Genomic DNA, 15,079 nt, shown 5'->3' on the forward strand with positions numbered 1-15,079 from the left:
CAAATTGTGGTCCTGGAAGCTCTGTAGCTAATCTTGTTTCCCCACTTTTGTGTTGCAGAGCCTGACAGTAAGGGACACATATCACGAGTGCCTCGAGAAGGATCCGAATGATCGGACAGAAGACGACATCGAGACCCTCCTGGAATTTATGCAGCCCTTACCGGTAAGTCGTTTGCGGTGGGCTGTTGTGCCCACGAGAGTTAAGCGTACAGGGATGATAATCTCCAGAATGCTAGTTCCTAAAAGCTTTTACTTACGCTGGGCCTTAACCTCTGCCGAAAAAACGGGCTACCATTTCTGAAAATTAAAGTCTTAGTTTTACTGCAAGTTTGTTGCCTTTGTTGGTGCTCCGGTGGTGTGTACACTATTGATGCTCGAGCAACAATGTTTAATGATGGGATATCCCTGCAACAAATGCTAAGTTACTGTTCACTACCAAGTTAATACCGTTTAGCATACCACACCGAGGAGACCCATAATTTGAACCTTAGTGCCGGCACATTTAATTTTTCGGTGGCTTTTTAATATTTATTCTTGTTCGATCACACGATTTATTGGTCTGCATGTTTCGACTATCGATTTTGCTCGCATATAATCCGTATCAAAATTAATAGAAAATCGAAGAATGCAAAGTAGGGGTTTGGGTTATACACTAATTTTGGCGGGCAATGTGGCTTTACGGCAGTGTGCTTGAAGTCGTAGGGATAGATTCCCCAGAGTGCCTATTCTTCAGTCTCTCCTGGGGACTTTCGTCTCCCCACCTTCTCTTTTTTTCGGGTAGCCATTTTTGCTTTGTCGTTGCGCGGGCTCCAAGACATGAATCACCACTCTTTGCCCACCGTCTTCGTACATATTTGTTGCTGAAAGATTCAAAACTGAGCGGCAAGCCGGAGCTATGACCGCTACGACGTCAACTAGTCATGTCTACAAGAATAGAGGAAGAATGAGAATCTGCTAACTGCACGTTGCAACCGATGATCACTCCGCCGATTCGAAGACTAGTGCATACTCCGAGCTTGAAAAAGCGCTCACAAAGTTCACCGAGGAGAGAAGAGGTCGAGGTCGCACCGTTTTTACGAAGATCCGGTGTTATTGCAAATTTTCTGGATGTGACTGCACAAAACTCTTGCATTGGCAATTGCCTTGATGACATGGATGGCAACGCTATCAGTGAAGGTGCCAGCGATGGGTGTATTCAAAATAGAGGTATGGTTTCAAGCGATATCTGGACATTACTTTGAGTGGCTATTGCGGGTAATATGCAAGGAATTTTTTCTTTGTTCTTGAGAGTAGCAAGTTGGGGGCGCGGGTTATATGCAGGGGCGGGAGATATGCGCGAAATACGGTATTCCCCTCTTTAGAGACCATGAAAAGAATGGAAATCACCCGTCACAAATGCTGATTAGGATGTAAATCATGCAAGGCGGCTTGTTTTCATGTTTTCTCAGTTTTGTGTTACTGTAGGCTCTGACGACAAGTAAATACGTAGTGTGTGGTGCATCTCTATCCCTGAAGAGTCTCCTTTTTGACTCTAGTGTGGTGCATCTCTGAAGTGTCTCCTTTTTTATTCTTCGGTTGATGGCAAACAGGCGTTTGCCAACATGACCCTCTCGGTGCGGAGAGAGCTGTGTGCGGTGATGGTGTTTGCTGTGGTGGAGAAGGCCGGCACAGTGGTGATGAACGACGGCGAGGAGCTGGACTCGTGGTCAGTGATCGTCAACGGTCAGGTGGAGGTGGAGCTTCCCGACGGAACAGTTCGGGAGCTCGCCATGGGAGACAGGTGTGTGCTGGGCGGCGAAATGCCTTTTTTGCTTGGAATCCTCGATGCTGCTATGTGACCTTCAATCTAACTCTTTATATTCAATCGTAAAAGGAGTCTGCAGAAGATATTTGTTTTGTAAGCAAAGTATGGGGGGGGGGGGGGGGGGGGGGGTGATCTACTCCCAGTAGCACAGTTCATGTCCCTTCTGCCATAATATGTGTGAAAGTGGGAGTAGATTTTGTTGTTGAGAGTTTGGCTGCCTGAGAATGCTTATTATTACTTGCAGTTTATATTATGCGTTAAAATGTTGCTGCGGTGCCTCTTGAGTAGTTCCAGAATGCGGGAGTGTTGTATGAACGGCGGTCATGTCGACGGGAGAGAACGGTTCCCCGGGAACCAACTCGTTTAGTGTCTAGTTTGGAAGTGGCTAGTAGTTTTCATCTCTAACTTAGAAACCTCAGACTATAGGTTTCTGTAGTGTGTAGGTTTGAAGGGACTAGTAGTTTTTGTCTTTAACTTGGAAAACTGAACAGGTCCCCACGTTATGTTACTTTGTATCGTTTACAACTCAGTTTTCAGATCAAGCATAGTGAACATGGGTTAAAGGACACATGCAAAGGAAAAAAACTTTTTTTTTTAAACAGGCTAGATGGAAAAAGAGTATTATAAAACGAATTTACAACGAAGAAAAAAATGTAGAGCTATATTTACAGCGCAAAGCGAATTTGTAGTTAGCGCCCGCGGGAGCCACCGCTGGTAACGTGGTAGGCCTGTGCGCCGCCGCTGCAAAGTCACGCCGCCGCCGCATGCTGAGCGTTGTGTGACGCCACTTCAATGCGTTTCTCCACGCCGCCTTCGCTGCCGCCGCACATGTTTGTCTGCTCCGGGCACCGCCGCCAACATCTGACCAGTGCACAGGTCTATCACATCTGCTTAAGCTTTTTCAGGAGTTTCTTTTCGGCTCTAAAAGCTATTTATTAATCTTAGCTTTTTGTTATACTTCAAATAAAGATGAATAAGTTACTTTTAGAGGTCATAGGAAGCTTCCGAAAGAGTACAAGCACTAGTTGCCAAAGTGTACCAGTCACGTAATAAATAAGGGCCACCTTTCCTCGGCGTCTGCGGGCGTCATCTGCAAATTCATATAGCACCCAAATATAGCTCAAATTTTTTTTTTCTTAGTTGTAGAATTGTTTTATGACATGCTTTTTCCATCTAAGGTGTTTGAAAAAAACGTTTTTTTTCCTTTGCTTTCTCAAAGGCCGACGACCAGACTCGAGATTCTGCAAGGCAGAAGCTCCTCCTCACCATGGGGGAGGAGGAAACATGCAACGGTGGACAGAATAGAGGGGGGAGAGGAGGAAGCGGGGGAAAAGTGGAAAGCGCGGACTGGTCGTCGGCCTTTAAGCACTGGCCCACACTGACCGGGTCTGCTGCCTACGTCGTTTCAGTGTCCATCTTTCATGATTTGCCGCGCAAAAACACAAGAAACATAATCAACCAGCACACTCTTTTGATCCTTTCTTTGTCAAGATGAGCCCCAGTTTTCTTCATCAGTTTTCCTGTAACAACGTCTTCTTTTCCTTACAGAGTGGTTTGTCCTAAGCATATTTGGCTGTGTTTGCTGTGAACTAATTTCCTTCTAGGGAACTTCTTTAACCAGTCTTTCACTCTGGCCGTTTTCCGTGACACGCATTTGACAGGTCGCTTTTGCCGTTTCCTCTATCCTTAGTTTCGGCATCACACCCACAACGGAGAAGATGCACCACCAGGGCACGATGCGGACAAAGCTGGACGACTGCCAGTTCGTCTGCATCGCCCAGGGGGACTACTACCGCATCTTGCATCGCAGCGAAGAGAACACATGCAAGCACGAGGAGGACGGGCGTGTCGTCCTGGTCACCGAGCACCGGACTGTCGACTCCGGCAGCCGGGAGGGTCACATTGTCATACGGGTCAGCGGCCGATTTCCTTCCTCTCGTTCCTATTTCTGACTCGCTGTAAACTTCGCTCATCAGGTTGCTTCAATGTAAAGGGGACGTCCTTGCTTTGTTGTGCTCAGCCCTGTCAAGGCTATGAAAGCCCAGGCTTGTACTCCGTGGTTAGAGTGCGCCTCTCTCATAGCCTGGCTCCACTAGCCGTAACAAGCACAGATTCTCAAAGATTACTTGGTGACCCAAGCAATTTTTTGCAGTAGTGCCTATTCTCAGACACATTCATTTGTTATGAGTTAAATCGTGCTCAAGTGTATTAAAGGTTGTTGACATGGTGTATCTGACATATCTCTGGCCTGTGCTTGTTGTTTGTAGCTCCAAGGGGCTCACTCGAACTGCAGTAGAAGGTTTGAGAACTGCATTGATGTTTTTGGGAATTAACAAGTCTATTTGCTTTGTAAAGTTGCCTAACTTTTCTGGAACAAAAGCAGGCAGTGCAGGTGTGATTTACTATGCAAACTTGCCTCGACCATTGCTATTCTTTGTTCCAGGGTAACTTAGCAAAGAGAAAACGCTACGTCTCCTCCTTGAGCCCGTCGGGGGGAAGGAGCAAAACGCTTGACAGCTATTCACGGGAATGCACTCTAGCACTACATCGTCGTGTGCCTCACCGCTACTCTTTGATTGGCTCGCTGGGGTCGTAGCTTTTGCCATTTGCTAAGTTCTAAGACGGAGTAAAGCACACTTCACTTTTTTAGCGGAGGAGTTGGCACAAGTGGGCTGCATCTGCACTGCATTTCATGGGAATCACAAGCTCGGGAATTTCTGTTAGTTTCAAATGCTCTTTTCATTCAGCAGCTGCCGATGTCTTCATATTTTGCAGGGGACACCGGAACGCCTGCTTTCGCAGTTGTTTGAGGAGAATGCCCTGGATCCTGGTTACATTGAGGACTTCCTACTCACCTATCGCACATTCATTCCAAGCTCACACGTGGTCTGCACCAAACTGCTTTCCTGGTTCAAGGATCCAGCATTACGGGATAAGGTAGGCATCGAAACAACTTTTCTTTTTATTTTTCTCCCAGTTTGTCTTTCACTGCTGAGAGGCGGAGCACGTGGCGCAAAAGCTCACGCTGCAGAACCTAGGGATCCTGGCTTCAATCCCCACCCTTGCCCATTTCGATCTGGACTACCATTGCGTGGTGCACGTTAAAGACTCCAGGCTAGCGGTTGTACTGCACTGGCTAAATTTCTCATCTACAGCTGAGACACCAGACACCCATTGAGGCTCACTACCTTCCGGTTCTCTAAACAAACATACGGTAAAATTCTGAGCAAGTGCCCACTCAAAATTTTGAGATAATAATCTAAAATTAATTGGTGTGTGTGTTTGTTTATACAGCCTAGAACTTAGTCTGCCTCAATGGGCGATTTGTATCCCAGCTGTAGATGAGAAATTTAGCCAGTGCAGTACAACCACTAGCCTGGGATCTTTAATGTGCATCACGCCGTAATGATACATGACCGTACCTCAGTCGTGTATCCCTTGGGGATGGTGCTTATTAGGTAAACAATATGTAAAGATATGTCCCTTCTATATTTTCCAAACGTTACCAAATAGAAGGGTGGGCACTTATTGTGGAATGGGCGAATGCTAGGTATTTTACGGTACAACAAAGCTATGTGCATTTAGAAGGGTCTCGCTTGTTAGCGGTGACATTGAGAACCAATGAACTGAATTGATGTGATGATTGTCTGGTTCTATATTTAGTTGTCTGGTTTTCCCACTGAAGGGTCTTGTGCAAGATTTTCTCCTGCACTCTTAAATAAAGGTCAAATTTGTTCTGTAAATGTTTAGACTCTGAGAAGCTAGTCTGCCTAGAAATGTGCGGATTTTTCTTTACCTTGAGAGACAATTCTTAGTGCAGTGTACCCACCTGTACTGGTAAAAAATAATTAAATAAGTTATTTGAATCATCGTGCAAGAACAGGAGAGTGTTCAGCACGATCACCCTCGCTTAGGAAAGTAATAATTTAAGCAGAAATATAGCGTGCCTAGGTTAGGCCATTATTTAGTTTCTGAGAATTCGTTTTGTTTCCCTGGAATGCAGGTCACAAGGGTCGTCCTCCTCTGGGTGAACAATCACTTCACCGACTTTGAAACAGACTCCGAGATGATGGAGTTTCTGGAGCAGTTCGAACAATGCCTCGAGGCTCAGGCAAGCTTCGTTTGTTTTACCTTCCACATTTTTTTCTTCTCACAAGAAAGGAACGAAGACTGGTCGACGTCCCCTCACTTTTGTCGTTTGTCTTCTTGAAAACTCGCAGAAGATGCACGCTCAGCTGCGGTTGCTGAACATTGCCTGTGCCACGAAGGCGAGGACGCGGGTGGTCACTCTTGCGCGGTCTTCGCGGGACGACCTCCTTCCGTTCTCGATCCTCGGCGGTTACGAGACCGGCAACGCCATCTTTGTGGCCAAGGTCGACAAAGCAAACTCCAAGGCAGAAGATGGCTGGCTCAAGCGAGGCGACGAGGTTCGTGAGCTCAATCCAGTCCCCACGTGATCTCTCTGTCGCTGCAGTGTTCTGCAGTTACGAGTAGACTACTCTGTACCCGACATAGTGCCATTTTGAGCCGACTTTTGATGTGTGCATCTCAATGTAACTGTAGTGTGCATGCATTCTAGGAAGTTACAGTGGTACTTTATTTGAGTTAAGGCTTCACTATAACTATTATTCTTCCAAGTATGTGTTTAGATTCTGTCTGCGTGCATAATATACCCTACCATAACTACGGACGTAACCACTTGACTGATCACCGGAGGTTTCTGCTCCTGCTACTGCTGAATCTTCTATCAAATTTTATTGCACTTATATTTCTGTTTTGTAAAAGCATGCTGTAGAAAGTAGAGGTACTCGGGAAGGCTGTGTTGAAAATTTATTCATACCCTACTTTGGAAGTGCGATCAATGCTGGATAGAGATTTCCCCCAAATTACCATAACTTTTTTCGGAGCACGAAGTCCACTATTACTAGTAGTTTCTTCTTTTGATCACTTTGGCACATTTTAAGCTAACACCAGGCTAATGTTGCTTCTCTCAAAACATCAGTATCTATACTTTTTTTTTTCTCTTCTAGATCTTGGAAGTGAATGGCCAAAGCTTTGCAACCATGTCGCACACTCAAGCCCTGGAGATTCTCAGGAAAGCAACGCATCTTTGCATCACTGTCAGGTCAAACCTTCTTGGTGAGTCCCACTGCCTGCTTCCTAAGATGCGGAGGGCCAAAGCTACTCTAGTTTCCTACCAGTAGTAAAATTAACGTTTCTCTTTTAAAATCTCTGCCCTAATTACCAATATGACTTTAGCTGCACTTAATGACTGACCTTCTGAAAACCTTTTAGGGCTTTAATGGGTCTCAAGTTTTCTTGCTTTTCTCGAAGCCCCACTGCCTAGATGTGTGGCAAATGATTCTTTATTGAATCTTCTTTATTTTTTTCTTACTGACTCAGCTATTTCACATAAAATTTATTGAAATCCATTTATTTTTTCCAGCTTAAACAATGGAAGCAACTCCTCTTTTTTCTAGCTTGTTGCTTGATTGATTGTGTCACCTGAGCTGTTGCTCTAAATAAGTTAACCACACCAAGCTGAATTCGACGTTTCTGTTTATACAGCGTGAGGCTAGCCTGCCTGTGAGGTGTGGCGAAGCTGGTTTAATGCCGTAGATGAGAAATTTGGCCAGTGCAGTACCGCTGCTAGCCTGGGATCTTTAACGTGCATCATGCAGTAGTAATACACGACCGTACACTATAGTTAACCTTCTTGGAAGTGTATCTAGTAGTTACAGGTTCTCACAAGAAGTAATTTGAGTTATGTTCTATTGCTCCTAAAATATCCCACGACATCTGACCAACGCTTCAGTTTGCAGTGCTGAAAAGATGGCACAATTCCATTTTGATTCACACTCTGCTTCGAATATTAACGGTAATTAAATTAAGTTACACATTACTTCAGACGCGTAAGTTGCTGAAATTTTGTCGCAAAACTTGGAAAGCACCTAAGTAAGCAAAATTCTGATTACTAATTACAGCAACCCGTGTGCTTTTAGTTTTTTTTAGGGGTGTGCGAATACCGAATAGTAGCTTTCGAATCGAATACCGAATCGAATCAAGAAAAAAAAACCGAATATCGAATCGAATATCGAATAGTGATTTTATTCGTAGGAATTTTTCAAAGTGTGCTGCGAATGCAATTATTATATGTGCAGAGTATGCGCCTGGTGCAGAATATACGTCTTGTACCAAACAAAAGCCAAAATGTAAAAAAGTTCCGGTGAAAAAAAAAAAAGCAGTTGCTGTTGAACGTTGGGCACTAAATATCCAATTTTATGGTGCAAACATAATCTATCTACCCTAAACGTCACAAAAAAAAATGTTACAGCCACGCGTGCCTTTTTTTCTCTTTAAAAACACAACCGAACACCGCAACTTTTTTTTTTTTAATATTTGTATATTTCAGAAAAGGGGCATTTTGCGATAGTTGGTCTCCATTTTAAGGGGAAAAAAATGGCACCTGGGATTTGATTTTACATAAATAAATAGACAGGTGTTAAATCTGAGCAAACAGCAACGAGGTAAACTGGCTTAAACAATATAATCTAAAGTAAGAAAAAAAAACGTGGTTAGGTAGCGCAAGTCACCGTCCAACTGCCGCTACGCATCCATCTTTCCGTTTATCTATCCTGTTTTAGAGAGCCTTGATTTGAAAGAGGGAGCAACCGAAACTGAAACCACAGAGACGGCTCCATCGCAGATTGATCGTGAATGCGCATGTGTTTTGTTGTCGCGTGGAAAGAAGGCGAACAAACAGAAGAGCGACGACGCCTGCCCTGCCTGCCCGAACCCGACCGACGCTTTCGTCTTTTCGGTGCCTTCTCGCAGTTCGTAATTCAAACGCGGCTATCGAGCTGTTGGAAACCCTCTCAAATCTAGGCACACTATTTTTCCGTTCCGTTTCTTCCGCGCCAAGCCTAATTCTTTTCACGAGTAAAGCCCCTCGTTTCAAATTGAAGCGCCGATGTAAAACACACTTGCCGCACTCGCAGAAATCGGCTACTGCACCACTGCACAATCACAGAAAGAAAACCAACGTTACCACGTCGGCAAAACCAACCGAGTTGTCGTTCTGATTCGGAATCAGAATTTGCGGTTCCAAAAGAACGACGACGAAAACTCGGTTGGTTTCGCCGGCGTGGTAACGTTGGTTTTCTTTCTGTGATCGTGCAGTGGTGCTGTAGACTCTGCGAGTGCGGCAAGTGTGTTTTACATCGGCGCTTCAATTTGAAACGAGGAGTTTTACTTGTGAAAAGAATTAGGCTTGGCGCGGAATTCCGGCAAGCGGGATGCTTCAGTTGTGATTCAAGGGTAGATTGTGTCATGATCGTGAGTAAACCTTCGTGCTATAAAGTTTGCGGCGTTCGTTACTCTTCTGTTTTCTAACCTGTGCGTTAGATTTTTGTGGAATGGTCGGACCAAGAGGTGTTTCTCGCATGGTCTGTCTAACATCACGGCGCTTACATCGGGAGAAAAAACTGCTTTTTTGTTTGCTCCGCGCCCACCGCGCGTCTTCGGCCGAATATATAGAATATTCGAGTAACCGAATACTAGGAATTCGATTCGCGAATCGAATTATTCGGGAAGTTTCTATTCGATTCGAATTCGTATATTCGAGTATTCGCACACCCCTAGTTTTTTTCTCTTAATCTTCTGTTCCCGCCGCAGAGTTCAAAGAGATGTTGAACAACCCGGAGAAGGCGATGCGTCCCCGGGGCCGCAAGAGCTCGGAGTTCTCGCGTCTCCAGCCGGACTCTCGCCTTCGGCTGTCCTCGCACCTGGAGTGGGGGGACGTGGTTGGACTCCCCCTGGGTGTCGGAGGACTCCCCCTAGGGGTCGGCTGGAGCCCTCATCCGGGCACCGCACCCGCCGGAGCGTCACCCGCAATCGGAACGGGCACGACCGCCGCACACGCGCCGGGCGCGGTGACGACGGCGGTTGTGGTCACCGGGAACGGAGACTTGGCCAAGGAGGACAAGAAGGGCTTCATGACGCTGGGGCACCGTGCCAAGCTGAAGAAGGCTCTGGCCAAGATGAACATCATCCCCAAGACGCTGAACAGGTGAGGCCTTTCAAACGCTGCAGCTCGCAAGCCAGTTCAATGACAAATGCACTCCACAGCAGAGTTGGCGTGAACGTACCATTGACGCTTTTTCACATTTACTAGAGCAATGTGTTGACAAGCACAGTATTTTACCTTTTAGGGTTGAGCCTCAAATGAGCACTGTCTGGCACCCGAGCAGTGTTGATGACAGCTGTTCAATTCTAGGAGTAAAACTGGTAAAAACTTGCAATAACTTGTTCAGTGTCGTGTTGCATGCACTGCTACATACAGTTAGTGCAAACATGTCGTTGGTGCTGTTTTGCATTGTTTTTACGGTGAAGACTGAATTTTAGTGCTCAGGTGTCTGCCCGAAATGAGTGCATTTCGCCATGCTCTTCGTTTTGATAAAAACTATGAGAATGGCTCTTTTTCGTGTGTTACTCCTCTGGCACTTCCCCATACTAACTGTTGTGCTCTGTACATCTATTGTTTGTATGGGCTTGACTAGACGCCCAAGCTTTAGTGCCTTGAGGCGGCTCTAGTTCGTATACGGACGGACCTCAAGCTTTGGTCTCTGTCGGAAGTAGGGACACCGTTCAGCTTTTTGGTGCCGTTACAGCGGTCTAGATTCAGGTGCTCGAGTGCCCACTGAAGCTAGCAATATGTTGCGAGGAAAATAAATTGCTGCACAAAAGACACAGATGCAAGACGAAGGAATACACAGTCGCAGCGCTGTCCCTGTGTCTTTATCTACTTGTCCCTATGTCTTTCTTGCTCCGTTTGATATTTCTCACAACGTGTACTGACTCGCCCATCTACGGACATTCCTTTAGTCGGTGACAGGAAGAGAACAGCAGAGCGCCTCTCTCGGATGCTTGGCCTCTAGCGTGTGCTTGTTGCCCTCGGCCCTTGCTTTGGCTGCACATGCACGCTCGTGGTTCACGAGGCGCTGTCGCCAAAGCTAATGGATCACTTTGGAGGCGGGACAATCGAAACACTTCCCTGGCATTCTCATCTTGTTCGGTGACTATAGCAATATCTTTTGCTTCTTCCCTTTTTAAAACACACTTTTCGTAGAGCATTTTGAGAGTGTGTTAGTTTTGACTGTATTCGTTTTCCTGTGTTGTGCACATTTTTTTGGTTGCCCTATATTTGATTGAACACGGCAAGTCAGTTGAGATCTAGTGCTCTGTAGCAATACGAAACCGTGTGTGCAACGCCAAGTTTCTCCGCCTTCTCTGCCTTCCTCCGCAGTGAGTCACAGCTGAACAGCTCGGACGACAGCCTGTACTCGACGCACAGCGGCTCCAGCGTGGGCTCGGGGGGCGGCGTGCGGGTGGGCCGCAGCGGGTCGTCTCCCGCGCATGGGGTGGGTAACGGGGGCCAGCTCTACCACAGCCACAGTAACCCAGACCTGAGCTCGCTCCTCGTGACCCACTGCGGCGATGCCGAAGGACCCACCCGGGACTTCCCCGAGCACGTGCTCAAGGTGTACAAGTCGGACCAAACCTGCAAGTACCTGCTCGTGCACAGGGTGAGCCAGCACTCCATCTCGGACTTTTGAAGGAGACTCGCCTTCTTGCATGCATTTGAGACGCATAGCATTCATAGGGCTGGCTCTCGGGGTTTACGTGCCCGTGGATGTAGCCTCGACGACGTTATGAAATCGCGCAACACTGTGACATCATACCAAAGGTGCTCTAAATGCATAGCATCTATGTGCCAAGAAAGTGAGGGGAAGGACGAGACGAGAGCACACAGTGAGGTCAGAACGCCGAGTTGTGGTTGGAACTACTAGTGGCTGGACCTAAAGCTAGCAGGCTTGGTCTCCATTCCACTCGTCAAACGCTTCAGAACGCGGCACTCCAGCGTCCAGCGTTTGGCTTTTGCATTTGAACGCGGATGAGTGCAGCGGAGGCAAAGGCAGCCTTTCCCTTCGCTGCACTCGTCGAACACTTTAAAATGTAGAACACAGGCGTCTGGCGTTTGACTCTCATATTCGAATATGTTCGACGAGTACAGTGGAGCCAAAGGCAGCTTGCTTTAGGTCTGCCCACTAATCGTTCGAATCAAAACTCAACGTTCTGACAGCCCCGTGCTCTTGTCACCTCCGCTCCCTCACTTTCTCAGTGCATAGGCCTTTTGCGATTTCACATAATATCATGAAGTCGCATGATGTTGCATGACGCTGTGGTGTTGAATCACGTGACATGACATCATGCTACACCGTGACGTTGGGAGACATCGTGAAGTGGCATCGTGATGTCATGTGATGATGACGGCTTTACGTATTCGGAAACCCTTGAAATGGTGGCCCTCGGCCAGCTTTTTATTGCATCCACAAGATGAGGAGCATGAAGAAACACTATAATTGCTATGCATAGAAAATGTCTTAAAAAAATGAATACGAGACGGGCAATTTTTTTTTTCTAAATACACTTTTTCTGTATTGCTCTTGCATGTTTTTAATGACCTTGTCTTATTTTATTGTTGTACAGGAGACAACAGCTCGAGAAGTTGTGATGCTGGCCCTTCGGGAGTTTGGTATCAGCGACTCTAGCAGGTATGTAGCTGTGTGGTATAACATTGCCAGAAGCAAGCACAATAGGTGCTTGTTTCTTGTCTTTGCATTTTTTAAAAACATTTTTCTGCAAATGGTTTTATTTTTTAGCTCCTAGTTTTGAGTGCGAGTTCTTTTTTCAGCAATAAAATTAAACTATCCTTCTAAAATGGCCTGTAAAATTAAATTGGTCTTTATTGGTACCTGTACTATTCTTATATGTTTTTTTTTGTTTTTTTAATATTCCTTTACACTGGAAGTATGTGGTTCTATTTGTCTCTCCAATTCTCCTAGGGTGAATTTTTGATATGTCTAAAGTGTATGGTTATATACTAGAGGGGGGAAAAAAATTGGGCTTAAACCAAACTAGTACCTAAAGACATTCCAGGGGTAGAAATACAGGGTAAACCCACAGGAAATATCTCTTATGACATGTATGGGCATCACTCTGTTTTGAGCCCACATTTCTTCAGTCCTTCATTTCTGCTTGCTCACTGTTACCGTTTTCACCACAGCCTGTACTCCCTCTGTGAGGTGTCTGTCGGCGAGGGAGGCCTGATCAAGCAACGCCGTCTGCCCGAACAAATGCAGCACCTGGCGGAGAAGATTGGCCTCAACAGCCGATATTACCTCAAGAACAACTCCTCCACCGACCCCTTAGTACCTGACGACCTGGCTTCCGTACGTTTGCCTCTTCTACGTGCCGCAGCCGTTTTGGGCGGATATTCCGGCTTCAAGAAAACACAGTGTAGTGTAGTCGTGCGTGGACAAATTATATACGAGCCGCCCTGCGCAGATAGCACTTTGATCATCCACATCTGCAATGTTCTTAAATAAATGTATCCAATCTGCATCTGCAAACTTTCCTGAATGGGCATACAGTTCAAAGCACTCATCATAATCCAGGTAGTCTATGAAAGTCTGAAGTATATTCTAGTTTCAAGCAGGTTCCACAGTGTCGAGATTAAAACAGGTCAAAAGACACTGACCAATCTAGTTTGTACGTCCTTGGGGTCGGGAGGAATTCGAGCCACTTCGGTGGCACCAAGACAAAGCGCCGGCCTACGGTTCCCAGGTAGCAGGTTCGAACCCCGGTTGAGGTGCCCGCAATATAACGGAGGCTTACTGCAGAGAAGGCACCATGCAACCGAGATTTCGGTTGCACGTCAAAACGTCCCTAGGTGGTCGAAATTAATGCTCAGTCCTTCGCTGGGGCATGACCTCCAAAGGCTTGTAGCCGCTTTTCATACGAATGTTTGTGTTTCCGGCGAATGCAGGAGCTTCTGCGGGAGAGCCAGGTCAACTTCCTGCAGTTGAACAGTGTGGAGGTTGCAACCCAGCTGACCCTGGAGGACTTCAGCATTTTCCGCCAGATTGAGCCCACCGAATACATAGACGACCTGTTCGAGGTCAAGTCTGCCTACGGCTCCCCGATGCTCTCTCTCTTTGCCGAGGTGAGCCCTTTGTCTTGTTCCTTGCGGCGTGTGAAGGGACCATAAGACAGCTGGAGGCAATGAACCAGATGGCTGTTCTCTCTCTTGTGCAATTTCTCTCATCAGGAAGACAATAGGTTTTCCTTGGGGTGCCTCAGGGTCCTGAGGTGTCTGTTAACCACAGCTGTTTTTTTACCTTTTTTTCTTTTTTTGTTACTTCTGAGGCTTGCAGCACCTTGGTGTTCGAATAGTCAGAATAAGCAGATTATCTATTACCAAGAGTCTGTTTTCTAAATTGTTTATTACAAGCTGGTAAAGGGGGGGACGCCTGTTTCATGCTTTATATTGCTGTGTGCATGGCCGAGAGTAACGCCTCTTCATACTTCGAGATTTATTCGTGTTTACTCTTGCCCCGAGTGATTGACATTCAAACATTCTAGACCGAGTGTTTGAAATACCAGGCGTAATAGAGGCCAACATGACATTGCCGAATCAGTCTCGCCGTAGCGCCATTGTATACGCTCCGGTGGGGAGCAGAGGAACGCCAGCTGTAGTGCCCCACTCGGCTACTAGGGAGCGAATGCCAAAAGGGACCAACTCTTGCACAGTGGACATATCAGCCATAGAAGAAAGCGGCGGTTTTGTTATATCTAGGCTATTTATCGCGTGAAAACTGTTTTTAATATCATAGGTAAGCACTCTAAAAGCATTTGCTTCACTTGTTGTGGTCTGAGCGAGCGAAGAAATCTTATTTTGCGCCCAAATCACCTTACAATAGCAGACGACAGAGCGGGCTCTGTGGTGAGTAGGTGGCACTTCTGCGGTTCTGCCACCAACTTTTTGTGCAGTTTCTTCAGTTAGCCAGGGAACTGATCTTTGTGAAAACGAACATTGTGTTAATTCAGTTATTCAGGCTGTTTCATCAATTATCGAAATAATATAACTTACCTCGCACAGCCGAGTACTAGAGGTGAGAGTGAAGCCCTTTCTACTCTACATTGTGGTGACACCCACGAAAGTCGTTGTTTGCGGCGTTTCTTGCCCTCTGTGGTACGCAAAAGCTGTTTTCCAGCCTCATGCCGGTGATTACACCCGAAAGTGCAGCATCCTGGCACCTAAATCCCTTTCAAACGCTCGAGATGTTACAAAAGCTGTGATTGCCGATACCACGCCAATGTTCCTGCTGCGAAGACTCAAACCTTTTGCAAAAGCGCGTGAAATTTTTTCCACCT

At 46.3% G+C, this 15,079-nt stretch overlaps 1 protein-coding gene across 10 annotated transcripts in view; it reads left to right on the forward strand.

Annotated features, from left to right (window-relative positions):
- The window catches only part of LOC8041312 (rap guanine nucleotide exchange factor), a 397,988-nt gene that overhangs the window by 364,074 nt on the left and 18,835 nt on the right, over window positions 1-15,079 (forward strand). For all 10 annotated transcript variants that reach the window (XM_042292313.1, XM_042292316.1, XM_042292315.1 and 7 more), the window contains 12 exons: window positions 59-163; window positions 1,590-1,780; window positions 3,495-3,717; window positions 4,580-4,741; window positions 5,808-5,915; window positions 6,025-6,231; window positions 6,835-6,943; window positions 9,479-9,872; window positions 11,109-11,388; window positions 12,353-12,417; window positions 12,930-13,095; window positions 13,692-13,868. In XM_042292313.1, the coding sequence (XP_042148247.1) occupies window positions 59-163; window positions 1,590-1,780; window positions 3,495-3,717; window positions 4,580-4,741; window positions 5,808-5,915; window positions 6,025-6,231; window positions 6,835-6,943; window positions 9,479-9,872; window positions 11,109-11,388; window positions 12,353-12,417; window positions 12,930-13,095; window positions 13,692-13,868 (2,187 nt within the window). The remainder of the gene's footprint in view (window positions 1-58; window positions 164-1,589; window positions 1,781-3,494; window positions 3,718-4,579; window positions 4,742-5,807; window positions 5,916-6,024; window positions 6,232-6,834; window positions 6,944-9,478; window positions 9,873-11,108; window positions 11,389-12,352; window positions 12,418-12,929; window positions 13,096-13,691; window positions 13,869-15,079) is intronic.

Source organism: Ixodes scapularis, unplaced genomic scaffold (assembly GCF_016920785.2).
Source record: "Ixodes scapularis isolate PalLabHiFi unplaced genomic scaffold, ASM1692078v2 PGA_scaffold3__209_contigs__length_174095766, whole genome shotgun sequence".
In the NCBI taxonomy this organism is placed as follows: domain Eukaryota; kingdom Metazoa; phylum Arthropoda; class Arachnida; order Ixodida; family Ixodidae; genus Ixodes; species Ixodes scapularis.